The 16,033-nt window shown below is 36.7% G+C and overlaps 1 protein-coding gene across 1 annotated transcript in view; it reads right to left on the reverse strand.

Moving 5' to 3' along the window:
• Positions 1 to 16,033, reverse strand: part of PREX2 (phosphatidylinositol-3,4,5-trisphosphate-dependent Rac exchange factor 2) — a 482,194-nt gene that overhangs the window by 150,073 nt on the left and 316,088 nt on the right. The window contains exons 31-33 of the mRNA XM_006860035.1: positions 11,979 to 12,020; positions 5,184 to 5,401; positions 2,596 to 2,698 (exon numbers count right to left, since the gene is read on the reverse strand). Of these exons, the coding sequence (XP_006860097.1) occupies positions 2,596 to 2,698; positions 5,184 to 5,401; positions 11,979 to 12,020 (363 nt within the window). The remainder of the gene's footprint in view (positions 1 to 2,595; positions 2,699 to 5,183; positions 5,402 to 11,978; positions 12,021 to 16,033) is intronic.

Genomic DNA, 16,033 nt, shown 5'->3' on the forward strand with positions numbered 1-16,033 from the left:
CAAAGACCACAGCCTTCAGTAGGTTTCACTTCAACATAAAGAAAACAAAACTCCTCACCACTAGATGAATAAACAATATCTACGTAAATGGAGAAAAGATTGAAGTTGTAAAAGGCTTCATTTTGCTTGCATCAACCATCAGCACTCATGGAAGCAGCAGTTAGGAAATCAAACAACATATTGCATTAGACAAATCTGTTGTACAAAACCTCTTTAAAGTGGTGAAGAACAGAGATGTCAGTTTGAGGCCTAAGAGGCACCTGACCCAAGCCATGGTATTTTCAATAACTTCATGTGAACAATGGAGAGTGAATAAGAAAGACTGTAGAAGAATTGATGAATTTGAGTTATGGGTTTGGAGGAGAACATTAGAAGTACCATGTTATGTCAAAATATGCATTGGAAGAAATACAGTCAGAATACTATTAGTTGTCATGATGGCCACACTTTATCTCTCATAATTTGGACAAATTACCATTAGGACCAGTCCCTGGAGAAGCATATTATGTTTGGTAAAATAGATGGTTAGAGAAAGAGAGGAAGACTCCCAACAAGATGGATCAGCACAGTGGCAGCAGCAATGGACTCAAACATAGTAATGATTGTGAAGTTGGGCCAGGACCAGGCAGTGTTTCCTTACATTTGGCATGCGGCTACTATGAGTTGGTACCATCTCAATGGCACCTAACAACAACAATATATCCCTAGAGTCTCTGGTCGTGTAAATGGTTAAAATGCTTAGCTGTTAACAAATGGTTGGAGGTTTAAGTCCGTCCAAAGACATCTCAGAAGAAAGGTCTGCAATCTACTTCTGAAAAACCAACCGCTGAAAATCCTGTGGAGCCCAATTCTACTCTCACCAGACGAGGTCATCTTGAGTTGGTGTTGACTCAATAGCACTTGTAACATGCCTAGAATTTAGCACATTATACATTTTTAGTAATTATTTCTTCTCTGAAAATGGAATGTCATTAATCCAGACTTTTGAGTCTTTCTTGATTGGCATGGCATAATTATTCAAAATCTTACTATTTTTCATACAAAATAGGACTATGGGGAATACTATAATTATAGGTTTTTAAAACAATACAGAGTAATAGTGAGAAGGAGGTATTCAAATATTTATTGAATGCTATCATGGGCCACACATTATAAAATTTATGTATATAATTTGACTCTAAAGGTAATTCTTAATTTTATTTTCATCCATTACTTGTACATCTATGCTTTTACTAAAACATATAACAATTACATAGCAAAAAGCACTAAACTGAGTTTTCATTCTTCATCTTTGGTTTATCATCTAGAGTATGTATTTGTAGATAGAGAATACACTAATTTTGAACCCATGGGAAATGCAGTGGGGTTCTGAAGGGTAAGCACTGGACTTCAAGCCACAAGATTGGTTGTTCGAGCCCATCCTACTCCATGGGAGACAGATGGGACTTTCTGATCCTGCAAAGATTTAAACCCTAGGAAACCTACAGAGGATTGCTATTAGTCAGAACCAACTTGTTAGCACTTAACAATAACAACAATCTCATGGGTCACATAGAATGCTACAGTCTTTCAAATACATTCTCTTATTTAATCCTCACCACCCTTTGTGTCTAAAGCAAGTGAGTAACCTATTATCTTCATTTTTTGCAGGTGAGAATGGAGTCTCTGGATTTAAACTCAGTTTTATTTCCCCCACCCCATGGATTCATTTATTCATCCTATAATATAATTTCCAATGGAGCAAAATATTTTTTCCATCTTGTTCACTGTTTATCTCCAGTACGCAGAATGTGAGTCTATTTGAACATATTAGGATTTTTAGATACACATATAAGTTACTTTTCATTTTTCAAATGATCAAAAATAGCAGAATATGTATCTATTCCTTCAGAATCAAATTATACTTTTTATCAGTTATTGCCATATCAACAAATCACAATGTCGATCTCCAATTGGTTTAGATTTAAATTATATAGACTATAAGTTTGACTTAGATAGCCTTCATTTTGGGGGGTTCTAAGTGATTATTTTCTCTGCCTACAACATATACTCTACATGGTAAACAAGAGATAAAGAAGGAAAACTTATTTAAGTCAAACTGTTGCATACTGTAGTAAAAGTTTGGGAGTCCTTCTGTGGTGCTGTGTGTTAATGCACTAGACTGCAAAGTCGGTTTGGACTGCAAGGTTGGTGGTTCAAGCTCACCAGTCACTCCTTGGAAACCCTCTAGAGGGTTGCTATGGGTCGGAACTGACTTGACGGCACTTAACAACAACAAGTGATTATTTTCTCTGCCTACAAACACATACTCTACATGGTAAACAAGAGATGAAGAAGGAAAACTCATTCAAGTCAAATTGTTGCATACTGTAGTAAAAGTTTGGATGTGTAATTAATAAGTGAAAATGAAATTCAGAATTGCCTTTAGATTCATATTATGTATTTTTTGTATCACTTTCCTAGTTGATGGTTATGAATTATTTTATCCTAAATATAAGAATTTTACATAAAATTAAACTGCATTTAAAATACTTTAATATATCATATGTTATTGTTTGATGTCAAATAAGTTCTATAAAATATTTAGTTATGTACTTGCAACCAATAGTTCCTCTTCTGATGGTTTAAAGTAAAAAGAAACCTTCTCCAAATCAAATAGTGCCACCAGTGTATCTTCCAGCATGGCCTGTTCATCTGTCTGGAAAGACAGAAGAAAACAATACACAAAAATATGATATGATATAATAAAAATCCAGATTAAAAAAAAAACTCGCTTCATTTAATGTAGTTTATTGACACACAAGACACAATTATAAACACCTACCAAAGACTTCAAGGAACTCTGATAGCGTAGTGTTTACGAGTCAGGCTGCTGGCCTCAAGGTCAGCAGTTTGAAACTATAAGCGGTTCCACGGGAGAAAGATGAGGCTTTCTGCTCCCGTAAAGATTTACAGCCTAGGAAACCCTGTGCAGGGTAGTTGGAACTAACTCCATGGCACACCACCACCACCACCACCTCTGACTTCATTGTTACTAACCAACAATAAATTCCTAGTTACAAATTTCTTCTATAGTTTTATAATTTTACATTTCTCTTTTTCTCTGCAACCTAAATTTCACTCAATTATAGCTAGAATCTAAACATATTGATTCATTTATTATTTATAAATAAATGTAGGGACAAAAATATGCTAATTGCCACTAAATTTTAAAATCTTGTAAATAATAACAGCTGAAAAGCAAAAATATTGTTTTATTAAAAAGCCATAGCATATATTGTCATTTCATTTTATAACAATTGATGCATTATTCATTTTACTCTTTGTTAGAACTTTGATAAAAGTAAATTGCATGCATGTAATGATTTTCCTTTCAAAGGGCTTGGGGCATAGTCTAGCAACTTGTAAATATAAAATTTGATTTGTTTTAATCACTCCTATCTTTGTTGTTGTTGTTGTTAGGTGTCATCGAGTTAGTACTGACAGAACAGATGTCATATTTTACAACTAAATCAGGTAAGGACTAAACAGGCTAATATGTTCGGTGTATTTCTCAGCGATACCATCTTCCGTTGACTAGATTATAGTCTCTCTACCAGAAGTCCTGGTGTGGTGCTGTAGGATAAGCACTGACTGCTAAATAACTATAAGGTTAGTGGATCAAACTCATCAATCACTTCTTGGAACCCTATACAGGGTCACTATGAGTCAGAGCTAACTCGATGGCACTTAACACTAGCAGTTAGGGAATGCAATAGTTCTGTAGGATAAGCACTTCAAGAACTGTAGGTCAAGCCCACCAGTTGCTATAGCAGTTTTTTGCTCTGGCAAAGATTTATAGCCTTGGAAACCCTATAAACGGTCGCTATGTATCAGACCTACTCAATGGCACATAACAACAACAATTAGCTGTTAAGGGAGTCTGGTGCTGCAGTGGTTAAGCATTATTTGGAGATTAACCAAAAGATCAATGGTTAAAACTCACCAGCCTCTCTTCAGGAGAAAGATGTGGCAGTATGTTCCCGGTGATTGGTTTAGTTGTTAAGTGCTTTACTCCGTTGGAAACAAAGGATGCGTGGTGGTGATGATTGTGTGCCGTGCAGTCAGTTCTGAGTCATAGAGACCAATATCAGATTTCTGAGGCTGTAAATCATTACAGGAACAGAAAGCCTGTCTTTCTCCCTTGGTGAGGCCAGGGGGATTCAAACTACTGACCTCTCGGTTAGTCACATCAGTGCTGTTGTTATTGTTAAGTGCCATCAAGTTACTTCCTACTCATAGCAACCCTGTGTAGGGTTTCTGAGGAATGGCTGGTGAGTTTGAACCACGGTGAACCGCCGACCTTGCAGTTCAAATTGACCTCTTGGTCCAGTGCTTTACCCTACAGCATTACACCAGGAGACTCCAACATGTAAAGTAGCATCTCATATTTAAAAATTTAAATCACAATTCTATTTAATGAGCACTTATAAAAAGGAACATATTTGTCTTTTAACATCAGGACATCTTTCAGAGTCATGTAAATATATGTGAAAAAAACTCTCATAGATTTTATTTGTGAAATATTCCAAGATGCTGTCTTTATATCCCCAGTGGAAAACTGATGCTAAACATGGAAAATTCTACAGTAATTATAGCAGTGTTAGGTTTAACAGGACAAACACAATTAAAAGGAAGACACTATAATTATTGAAGATATGCAAATTTGAACAGATTGTCAGATAGTGTGGTGATGCAAGTTGTCTGAGCTCGTCTATGGAGCATGCTTCAGAATATCAGCTTCTGTGGGAGCTTTGGTTTTAAGGCGGATGGTTTCTTGTGTTACTAGAAATCAGACTTTTCATTAATAACAGTAGCAGCAAAACCCTCTTCCTCTGTTGACCTTTCCCAGTCAGTGCTTAGAGATACATGAATGAGTAACAGATGGGAGCTTTCTCAGCTGTAGCATAGCAGCCACAGAGAATAAATAATCAGGAAAGAAGTTATACATTCTAAATAACTTAGTAAAACTGGAATGACAATGGAAAGACACCGTCTTTTAAAAATAGCTGAGTGATGGCTGATACAATAATGAAGTAAGATATGGAGGGGAAAAGAAGTAATCACTTCTTATTTAGGGAACAAGTTATAATGTAGTTTACAGCTGGCAAAGATTGGATGTCACTGTGGTTCTTGGTTCTTACCAGGTTTGGTGACAACAAAGACTGGAAGTGGAAAAGAACACCTGCATTCGCTATCTGGTCCAGCCACCTTCTGCTGGCTTCCCAAGTTTCCATTTCATTTTCTTTGTTGTTGTCAAACATCTGGTTTAAAGCCGCCATAAGCTGCTCAGAGAAGGCACAGACGGTGGCCACAAGACTTTGGCAGAAAACCATGTCTCTCCGGAGTTGTGTTTCACTGTCTGTGAGCCAGGAGAGAATAAAGACAGCTTTGAAAAATGTCACAGATGGATAAAGCCAATTCATTAAGCATTTACATTCACAAGCATGTCATCTCTTTGTCTAACTCACACCATGCGAAAATGGGAATCTGCATTCTATTAATGAACATGTACATTTTAGCAAGTGTGCTCGCTGTTTTTGTTGTTGCTAAGTGTCGCCAAGTTGATTGGGACTCATAGTGTCCCTTTATAGGGCTTACAGATGACTAGTGGGTTTGAACCTCAGACCTTAGGGTTAGTGATCCAGTGCTTATCTTACAATGAGACACTAAACACCAAAAATGTTAGAAATATTGTTGTTGTTAAGTGCCATCGAGTCGGTTCTGACCCATAGCGACCCTATACAGGGTTTCCGAGGGTGTAAATCTTTACGGGAGTAGAAAGCCTCATCTTTCTCCCGCGGAGCAGCTGGTAGTTTCGAACCGCTGACCTTAAGGTTCGCAGCCCGATTCATAGCCACTACGCTACCAGAGCTAGAAATATTAGAAGCCCATAAATTCCATTATTATTTGACACGAGTTTTACACAAATTCATTTTTGTTAAATTTCATATCCTGCAATTGGCTGAATCTTTTGATAGGCCTGCTTTGAGGGCAACTTTACTACATGAATAGTCACCCCTTGGCCATATTTTTCCTTCAAATCGAAATAGTCTGTAACTCCTAAATACCCAGGGTTCACTTCCTTCTTCTGTGGGTGGATGGGTATATATATGAACCACATAAACCCCAATCCAGGCATTTTTCCCAATGAAAAAATCACTTTCAACTAGACATGGACAACAAAGTTCAAATCAAAAACACTTTTAAAAATGTATTAAATATTTCCAGTGCTCATAAACTTCTGGAATGAAGAAATAGTGTCAGTATTAGAGTATAACATAAAAACAAATGTTTTTATTTAGTGTTGTGTTCTTGTTTTATTGATAAAGAGGCATGATTTTAAGTTGTTTACCAAGAACACTGCATATATTTTAATAAACATAAAAAACAGGTGTATACACAATGTACTTGTCTGCTACTCAGTTAAATTCTTAGTACCAATACTCTTGAAAATCTTATTAGAAAAAGGATTAAATATTCAATTTTATGTTGAAAATACCCATTATCAGGTTGAACTGTTTGAATTTGCTATTTTTGTTAAGTTGAAGACTGTTGAATATGGCAATCCCATATGGTTTGTTATATTAATGTAACCCACAACATATGTTACACATTTCCCTTAAGGAGTTATAGACCATGTGTTCCATTCTAACAGATGGGAAAAAATATTTTATAGGTAACCATGCGATGGCTAAACTGGGAATAAATGTGGTGTGGGGCTGTAGCGCTAGGGCTGGACTGTGAACCATAAGGTCGGCAGTTCAAACCCACCAGCAGCTCCTTGGAAACCCTGTACAGGGTCGCTGTGGGTCAGAATTGATTTGACAGCACTTAACAACAACAACAACAACCAATTTTCACTCAAGAAATACAAAAACCAACAAAAAAATCTAGTGGTTAACACAATTCCTAACACCTTATTGTTTGTTATTAAGTGCCCTCGAGTCAGGTACTATACAGCAATCTTATATAGGTTTCTCCAAGAGTGGCTAGTGAGTTTGAATCACCAACATTATGATTTAAATGACCTTGTGATCCAGTGCTTGTCATATAGCACCACACCAGGACTCACACATAGGAGGCAAACAATAAATATTGACTGAAAGAAGAATAGGGAAAAATGAGCTCTCGAGACAATTAATAAACAAATGACATGAAATGAAAAATGCATATATTCATTCCCTGACTTCTTCAAATGCCTGGATTTAGTGAGAGTTGAAATGGTAATCCAGGTAGTATGTTAGTCCAAATGAGCATCTAGGATGTTGAGGTTCTGAATTATAACCCAATAGGTAGAAATTACCTATCTTACTGAGGTATTCTTGCATTGCTTCTGGGTGGTCTAATAATGAAGCAGACTCCCTCTATGCAAACAGTTAATTCACTCATTTGAAGGTTCGAGTCTACCTCCAGGTGCCTCAGAAGAAATATCTGGAAGTCTACTTCCAAAAAATTAGCGACTGAAAGCTCACAAGGTAAAGTTCTACTCAGACACCCATGCCATGAGTTAGCATTGACTTCCTGGCAAATACTTGGTTGATTTGTTTTTCATTGTTGTTGTTTTGAATGTTTCATATTTTCAGTGAAGCAGAAAATCTACACTAATTTTTAAAGGTAGTTCTTCATCAGGAAAACTCCTATCTATAATCTGAGGATAATTTCTTATTGAGTATTTAACTGGAAATAACACTGCTTATAAAAAAGTTGGGAGAGAGAAAAGTCTAGGAAAGGAAGCTTCTTTTTCCATTACAAGCTTTAGTAAAGGTCACTCGAGTTAGTTATCTGCCATTAGTACAAATCATTTTCTCAAAATTGTTTTTGAGAAGAAATTCTTAAACGTTTTCTCCTTTTATTTAAAAAAAAGAATTACATTAGATGTTTATTCTACTTTCTGCCAGTATATTCTACACACATTTAAAACCAAATAAAAAACTTCTTTCAAATTCATTATCAAATCAGTATTGGTCACAATTAACATTCAAGAGTCTTTCCAGTATGTAAACCTGTTGCTAGCTCTAACTGCTACACAAAAGTTACATCCATCCATCCATCCATCCATTCATCCAATCATTTAACACTAAAGAGTCTGTTAGCATTAAGCATTACACTTAATTCTAAGGATAAGTACTGACCCCAAGGTCCATTTGAAACACAAGGTCGGTGGTTCAAACTCACCAGTCACTCTTCGGAAACCCTATAAAGGGTTGCTATGAGTTGGAACCCACATGATAGCACTTAACAACAACAACAAAGAAGTTCAGGGGAGCGCAGCGGCTCTGTACAATGAACACCTGCAAACCACAAGGGTGTGGTTTGAGCCCACCAGCATCTCTGTATTAGAGAGAGAAAGCTTTCTGCTCCTGCAAAGATTGACAGCCTCGGAAACCTGACACAGGATCACTATGTGTCAGAACCCACTAGATGCACTTAATGACAACAGAGAAGTTCAAGACAGGTCTCAGCTATGATTATGACCACAATTGTTGTTGTTAAGTGCTGTCGAGTCATTTCCAACCCATAGGTATGCAGATGTCTTTGGACCACACTGTCTAGAGTAAAAATATTTTTCCATGTAAAAACATGCAATAAATGCGTATTACTTCATGAAGTAACAACCTCTTACCTTCAATAGGCAGAAAATTACCTGGCTGGATAGATTTAAGAAGTTCATAAATTCAACACTGTATATTAAGATCTCTTCAAGTGACTGTTTACATGCTAACATGTAAGTAAAGAAAAAATCTCAGGGTGGCAAAGGCGTTTACAGCCTATCTCTGGCTGACGTTTAGAGCTTCTCACAATTCATCGCACAACCCAGCAGTAAACTTCACAGCACTGGTGTGAGAATACAATAAAACAGTGCATCTCAAAGCAGCTAGAAGAGAGAGCTCTTTCTGACCACATTGGCCTGCTCAGTGTACCTGACAACATTTGGTACCCTTGCAGGCATGAGTTTCCAGTCTGCAAACCCTTCTCCTTCTCTCTCCATCTTCTTATTGTTTTTGTTAAGTGCTGTTGAGTCAGTTCTGGCTCATAACAACCTCTCCATCTAGCACACCTCGCTGAACTATTAAAATATTCTCTCTCTCTATGAAATTACCCTATGCATTATATACTTATTTGTTTTTTATTTTTATTTTTCACCAACACAGCTTAGGTGTATCCCTCTACTAAGTGCCATCAAGTTGGTTCTGAGTCATAGCGATCCAGTATAGGGTTTCTGAGCAGTGGCTGGTGGGCTTGAACCGCCAACCTTGTGGTTCATATCAGCTTTTTAGTCCAGTGCATTAACCCACAATGCCACACAGCTACTCTACATTGTGAGAGGCTGTTTACATATTTGTGTTCTCCACATGGCAGTCATTCCATCACAGTTAGGGGACATGGTATGATGCATGAGTCTGTTCATGGACTTTAGAGCTGTATAAACTGCTCTCTGGTACCTGATTTCTACCAATTCGGAAGCATGTGATTTTAGCCATCAAATCCCCTGTCTATAAAATGGAGGTTGTTTCTACCTCTTAGATCTGTGATAAAGATAAATGAGAGAGAAATATTTAAAACACTCAGCAAAGTGAAATCAGGTCGTGTTATTATTATGATTCTTGTGTTTTTATCTCTAGCCTCCAGCATAGTGATTGGCACCAAGTGGGTGCTGAGTTCTATTGCTGGATGGAGAAGAAACATGATAAAGAAGGAAACAAACCCAAATAAGCTATCTGCCAGCAAAAATATCCAGGTTTTTTCCTTGTAATCATGCAGATGCTCAAAATTCCTGTCTATCCTTTACCAGGGTTATTCTTACTTCCCACTTTATCAATAAGAAATACAACCAGAACAGCAGCTGCTTCCAACCTCTAACAAAAGAAAAGCACAAATCGCTGTTTTATTGTTATAACTTGTTTATTATTTTTACAGAGGCAGAATTTTCTTGTAGCAGGAATACACTCAAAACCAAATGGTTTTTATACTTATCAAAGGCTTCAGTTTCAGTTCCCTATTTAAGCACTGACTGAGCTACTTAAAATTCATGTTCTACAAACATGCTCCAAAAGACTAACAACTCATTTATTGTGGGCAGTTTAAAAAGTTCAAATTCCATAATTTCTTGGCTGGTCTAAACAGATTAAGACAGTTTCCATGACGTACAGTACTCCTAACCAGTGTTCTTACACAGAAATTATAGGGGGAAAAGCAAAATAAAGAGCCAAAAAAAAAGAAGGAGATTAGGGCAAAGCAAAGTAGGGATAAAAAGGGATAAAGAATCATATTTAGCAGTTCCTGTCCATATTTTCAAGAGGGGACCATAATTTCACAGGAAACAAACACAGAGTAATCTGGGCTACTGTTTTGGTGCCATCCTATATGTGAAAGCAGGTGGGTTGGGGGTGGATAAATAAAGTCAGACAAATAAGTATCATGAGTGTAATATGAAATCAAAGTTAAATCAAAATGAGGATCATTCAGAATAACCTTTTCAATACTGATGAGTTGGGAGAATTTTTAACCTTTTGGATATAAGTTAAAATAATAAAAATTAAGCCAAACAACAAATCTATCTCTATGTCTACAGAAAGAAACACCTAGAAAGCTAGCATTAAACCGTTCACTCTGATTAGATGGCATTTATTTGAGCTTTTCCAACTTTTAGGATCCACATTCTTGCAAATGTACTTGGAATGTGGTGCTGGTGGGTTAATGCGTCAGACTGCAAAGTTGGTTGAACTACAAGGTTGGTGGTTCAAGCTCACCAGTCACTCCTCGAAAACTCCATACAGGGTCGCTATGGGTCAGAACTGACTCGATGGTACTTAACAACTACAAATGCCTAAAATAGAGGCTTACACATAGCTATTTCACAAATATTTATTGCAAAAAATAATTAAAAGAACAGAAATATTTCACAGATTTTTGTGACTGGTGAGCTTGAACCACTGACCTTGCGGTTCAAATGACTTTGCAGTCCGGTGCATTAACCCACAGCACCACATCAGGGCTCAAAATACAGTTCCTGCCTGTAGTTAGATAGTAGTTTAGGTTTTAATCAAATATTTACTCAATCATCCCTCAACATCACTTTTCATTACTAATACATTTTAAGCTCCCACTATGTGCATGTTGTTGTTGTTGTTGTGTTCCATTGAGTTGAGTCTAGATAATAAAGAATTTAACACAGTAAAACTGTCCCATAGTGTTTCCAAGCCTATACTCTTTATGGGAGCAGATAACAAGATCCCAAGAACCACTGGTGGGTTCAAATTATTGACCCTTCCGTGAGCAACCAAGTGCTTTACCATGGTACTACCAGGGCTCCTAATGTGCATGAGAGACAACAGACTGACAGACAAGTCGTGGTATTTAATATAAGTAAGAAATATAGAATGTTTACATACATACTGTTCATAATAAACAAGCTATATACAGAATCACAATAAATCCTATTTGCATCATTAACTTTTATCAAACCTTGTTCCCTTTCTTCTTTTTATTTATACTCTCTATAAATGTATTTGGGAGTACAGTAGCTCTGTAGGATAAACACGGGACTGCAAACCACAAGGTTTGTGGTTTCAGCCCATTAGCAGGTCCAAGGGAGAAAGATGAGGCTTTCTGTTCCTGCAAAGATTTACAGCCTCAGAAATTCTATACAAAATTGTTATGTGTTGGGCCTGACTCAATGGCACATATCAACAACATAAATAAATTTACATATGATGTCATGATTTTTCCTGTAATCAAAGTATGTAAACATAATACAAAGTATTTGTATGTAAACATAAGTATTATGTTTAAATCTTTCTGTAACATTAAAAAAGGTAACAATCAAACTTCTATGTATATTTGTAAACTGTTAGAGTTGTTTTACTTCATACTATGAAACTTCCAAGGTCCTGAGCCAGAATCTTTTAAATGGTAAAATGAATGCAAAATGTTACCTGAATATTCAAGAAGAGCCAGGAGTATCCTACACTTCACCTCTGCAAAAAAAGGAGAAAAGACATCAATTAGTTGTTTAATCTTTTTCTTCCACAAATTTCACACTTTAACGGTGTAGAAAAAATTAATAGTACTACAATGTTTTTGTTGTTTTTAAGTACCCTTGAGTCAGTTCCAACTCATAACGACCCTGAATAGAATTTCCAAGGAGGTCTGGGGCTGGTAGGTTTGAACTGCTGACCTTGTGGTTAGCAGCAGAATGCTTATCTTATAGTTCCATGCCAGGACTCCAGTACTGCAATATATATAATGAGAATGCTAATCACTTGAGATGCTATTTTTGACTATGTGCTTATATAAATTTTATCCATTGTTCAAGATCCCAAAATATCTACCAGCTCAGAATTGCATGAGTCTATGAAACACCATTCAGATCCTGCCATCTTTATTTTAAGTTATTCTTAAATGCTTTAACCTGTCTAATTGGTGGAGTCCTGGTGTGGTGCTGTGGGTTAATGCACCAGACTGTAAAGCTGTTTGAACTGCAAGGTTGGCGGTTCCAGCTCACCAGTTGCTCCTTGGAAACCCTATACAGTGTCACCATGGGTTGGAATCAACTTGATGACACTTAACAACAACAACAACAACAACAACTAACATAGCTATTATGGTCTGTATCAATAAACTGCCAAACAATATCTTTGCTACTGTCAATTACCCTTTAAAACAACACAAAGAACTTATTTTTGTATTTATAATTCAAGCTTCTGTTTTTGAGAAGCAAGAATTACAAACATTTCCAAATGTTCCTCTTTCTACCCCATCCTTACACAAGGCCAGTGACATAGATGACTGGTAAATGCATATGAATGTCATCCAAACCAAATCCACTACCATTAAGCCAGTCCAGACTTAAAGGATCCTATAGCAACTGCTCCATAGGGGTTTCCCAAGACTTTAAATCTTAATGAGAGCAGATAGTTTCACCTTTCTCCCATAAGGTGACTAATGGACTTAAACAGCTGACCTTGCAGTCTATAAGTGCCCAACACTTATCTCACCATGCCACAAGGGTTCTTTAAGTATCATACTCTCATTATATATCCAATGAGTTACATGTTTATTTGCTTCCAACTGATAAATATTTTAGTTCTAATAGGTAAATATAAAAACTTCTATGTGTCCACATGTATGGGAAATAAAGAAAAGGTTATGTTCCATCCCTTTCTAGATCGGTTCACAATGGAGGAAGACAAACCAACCTGTGAGAAATGCAGGAAATAATTGAAAATACATTAAATTTTATACACAGGATCATAAGAGCTGAAGGACTTCAGAGGCAGGAAAGTATGTTGGACTAAGATTCAAATTACTCAACCATTACTTACCAGCTTTAAAGTCTTAAGCAAATCACTGAGTTACTTTGAGAGCAAAAATTGCTCATCTGTTTAAAAGCTATCGATAATATCTACTGTATCTATTTTACATGCCTGCATATGAAAAATAAATGAGAATGTGTAAAGTTTTAAAAATTGTTTAAATTGCTACATATAATGGCCTATTTTTATTGTAATTCAGATTTAGTGTAAAATAGCATAGTAGTCCAAATAAGCCTAGAAGAGATTTAAAAAAATAAATTAGATTTAAACATAAAATAATTTTTAAAAAAATTATATACATATATATTTTAAAAAATGGATCAGGTTTATTGCTCTGAAAGAGACTGGAGGAACCTGAGACTACCCTTAGGGTCTGGAATAGAACCCACCCTCATGGTCCAAATTTCAGACAAGCATGGTGGCGGTGGTTGTGTGCCATGGAGTCAGTTCTGACTCATAGCAACCCTGTAGAGGATTTCCAAAGCTGTAAATGTTTACAGGAGCAGAAAGCCTAGTCTCTCTCCTGTGGAACCACTGGTAGTTTTGAACTGCTGATCTTGAGATTAGCATCCTGAGTCATAACCATTATGCTATCAGAGGCCCCACTAGATAGTTATATAGGGGAAACAACAAATGATATTAAGGTATGCTCACCACAGAATAGTAAATCATTCGAGATCAAAAGGGTAGCATTTAGGATCAAAAGGATAGCATTTACCTTTTGATAAAGTTGCGAAGGGATGGGAAAGAGGGAATAAGAACCATAGGGAGGAAGTGGGAAAACTGTTGTTACATGGAAGGGATTGTAATCATTGAGATGAAACATTGTGTATGATTTGTTGAATGTAAAACTGATGATATTTTCTGTGAAATTTCATTCAGTTCACAATAAAAAAGTTAATTTTTTTAGTTTGTCAAGAGGAGTACAGAAGAGATTTACAGCAAAATGGTGGACTAGGCATACACATTACACAGACCATCTACAACAAGGACATGAGAGATCAAATGAAACAGATGATAATCCTAAAACTCTAAACTTCAGAGTAAAGCATAGAGAGTGGAGAAGCTGAAGAAGAGGGTTAAGAGAAGTGACAGATGGGTGAACCATTGGTTAGCCTGACATGGTGAGGTCATATTGACCTTTTGAAAGCAGCATTTGATGGAGACATCCTTTTCAGTTTTTAAACTGTTTTTTGCTATTGTTTGCTTGCTTTCCCTCACTTTTTTTTTTTACTACTTTCTTTTTTGCTACTGTTTTTGTTCCTGCTTTCCCACTCCGCACACTTTTTTTTTTTTTTTTTTTTTTAATACGAACATGGCTCAGCCACACATATCCCTCCTGCACTCCTGCAGCCCCACCTACTGGGCGATGGCCACCATCCACTGCAGTACCACCTACTACCTGAGCATTGTAGCACAGCAGCCAACACCAACAAATCCCATCCTCAAATGAGCTAAACAAACAGCAAACAGAATTGTGCACACACTTCCCGTCTCTATCACATCCACCAGAAGACAGGTGTTAAGTGGGTAAGAACACACTAACATACAATCATAAATTAAATATAAATACAACCCCACAGTGTCTTGGAGAAAATGGAGAATTTCAGTTCACGTAAACAAAAAAATGCAGACTGACTCAAGTAAGTGAGCAAAATATAGAGCCAGAAGAACTTTCTGAGAAAGACATGGCATTGGAGCTGGCTGATAAGGAATTCAAAAGAATGCTATTTAGGCATTTTCAACAGATTGAGAGAAAGATTGGAAAAGCTGCAAACAAAATCAAGGAAAACGCAGAAAAAAATTAAGAAGAACTCAAGAAAACACTACAAGAACTGACAAAATAAATTTAAATGAAGTGGAAACCCATACAAAACAGCACATAGAAATCCAAAAGATTAAACTAAGATTTCAGAAATAGATAATACAGTGAAGGGGCAAGGAGTAAATTTGAATTGATTCAATGAGTGAGCTTAAAGACAAATCACTCAATACTAACCTGCTAGATGAACAATCAGAAATAAAGGAGAAAAGAATTTGAAGAAAGCCTAAGAATCCTGTGGGATTCAAGAGGAATAACTTATATGTGATCATTTACATGTGATTAGAATTCCAGAACAGGAAGAAGCCAAAAAACAATGGTCCAAGAGTTGTTAGAAGAAAATTTCCCTAACATCATGAAATACAAGAAGAAGAAGCTGAATGAATCCCAAACAGTATAGAACCCAAAAGGAAATCAATCAAAGATAAGTAAAGAATCCTGAGAGCAGTTTAGGTTAAACAAAGCTACCTACAAATGAGAACCAATAAAACGAAGTTCAGATCTCTTAGCAGAAACCACACAGGCAAAGAGGCAATGGGGATGACATATATAAAACTCTGAAAGAAAAAAAAAAATGTCAATGAAGAATCATATTCCCAGAAAAATTGTCCCTCAGATATGAGGGTGAAATTAGGACATTTCCAGACAAACAGCAATTAAAATAATTTGTAAAAACTAAATCACTTCTCCATCGTTGGAGCGAGCGTGCCTGAGGGACCCAGCATTCACCGAAGACCCACCTGAAAGAGGGATGCCATCTGCATTTCCATTGAGGTCCCCCCGGCAAGAGTACCAGCGAGCCAGCCACAGCAGAGAAGACTTTAAGAACTGTTTAATCCTTGGGGAAATGGAT

The sequence above is a fragment of the Chrysochloris asiatica genome, unplaced genomic scaffold (genome assembly GCF_000296735.1).
Source record: "Chrysochloris asiatica unplaced genomic scaffold, ChrAsi1.0 scaffold00036, whole genome shotgun sequence".
Lineage (NCBI taxonomy): Eukaryota > Metazoa > Chordata > Mammalia > Afrosoricida > Chrysochloridae > Chrysochloris > Chrysochloris asiatica.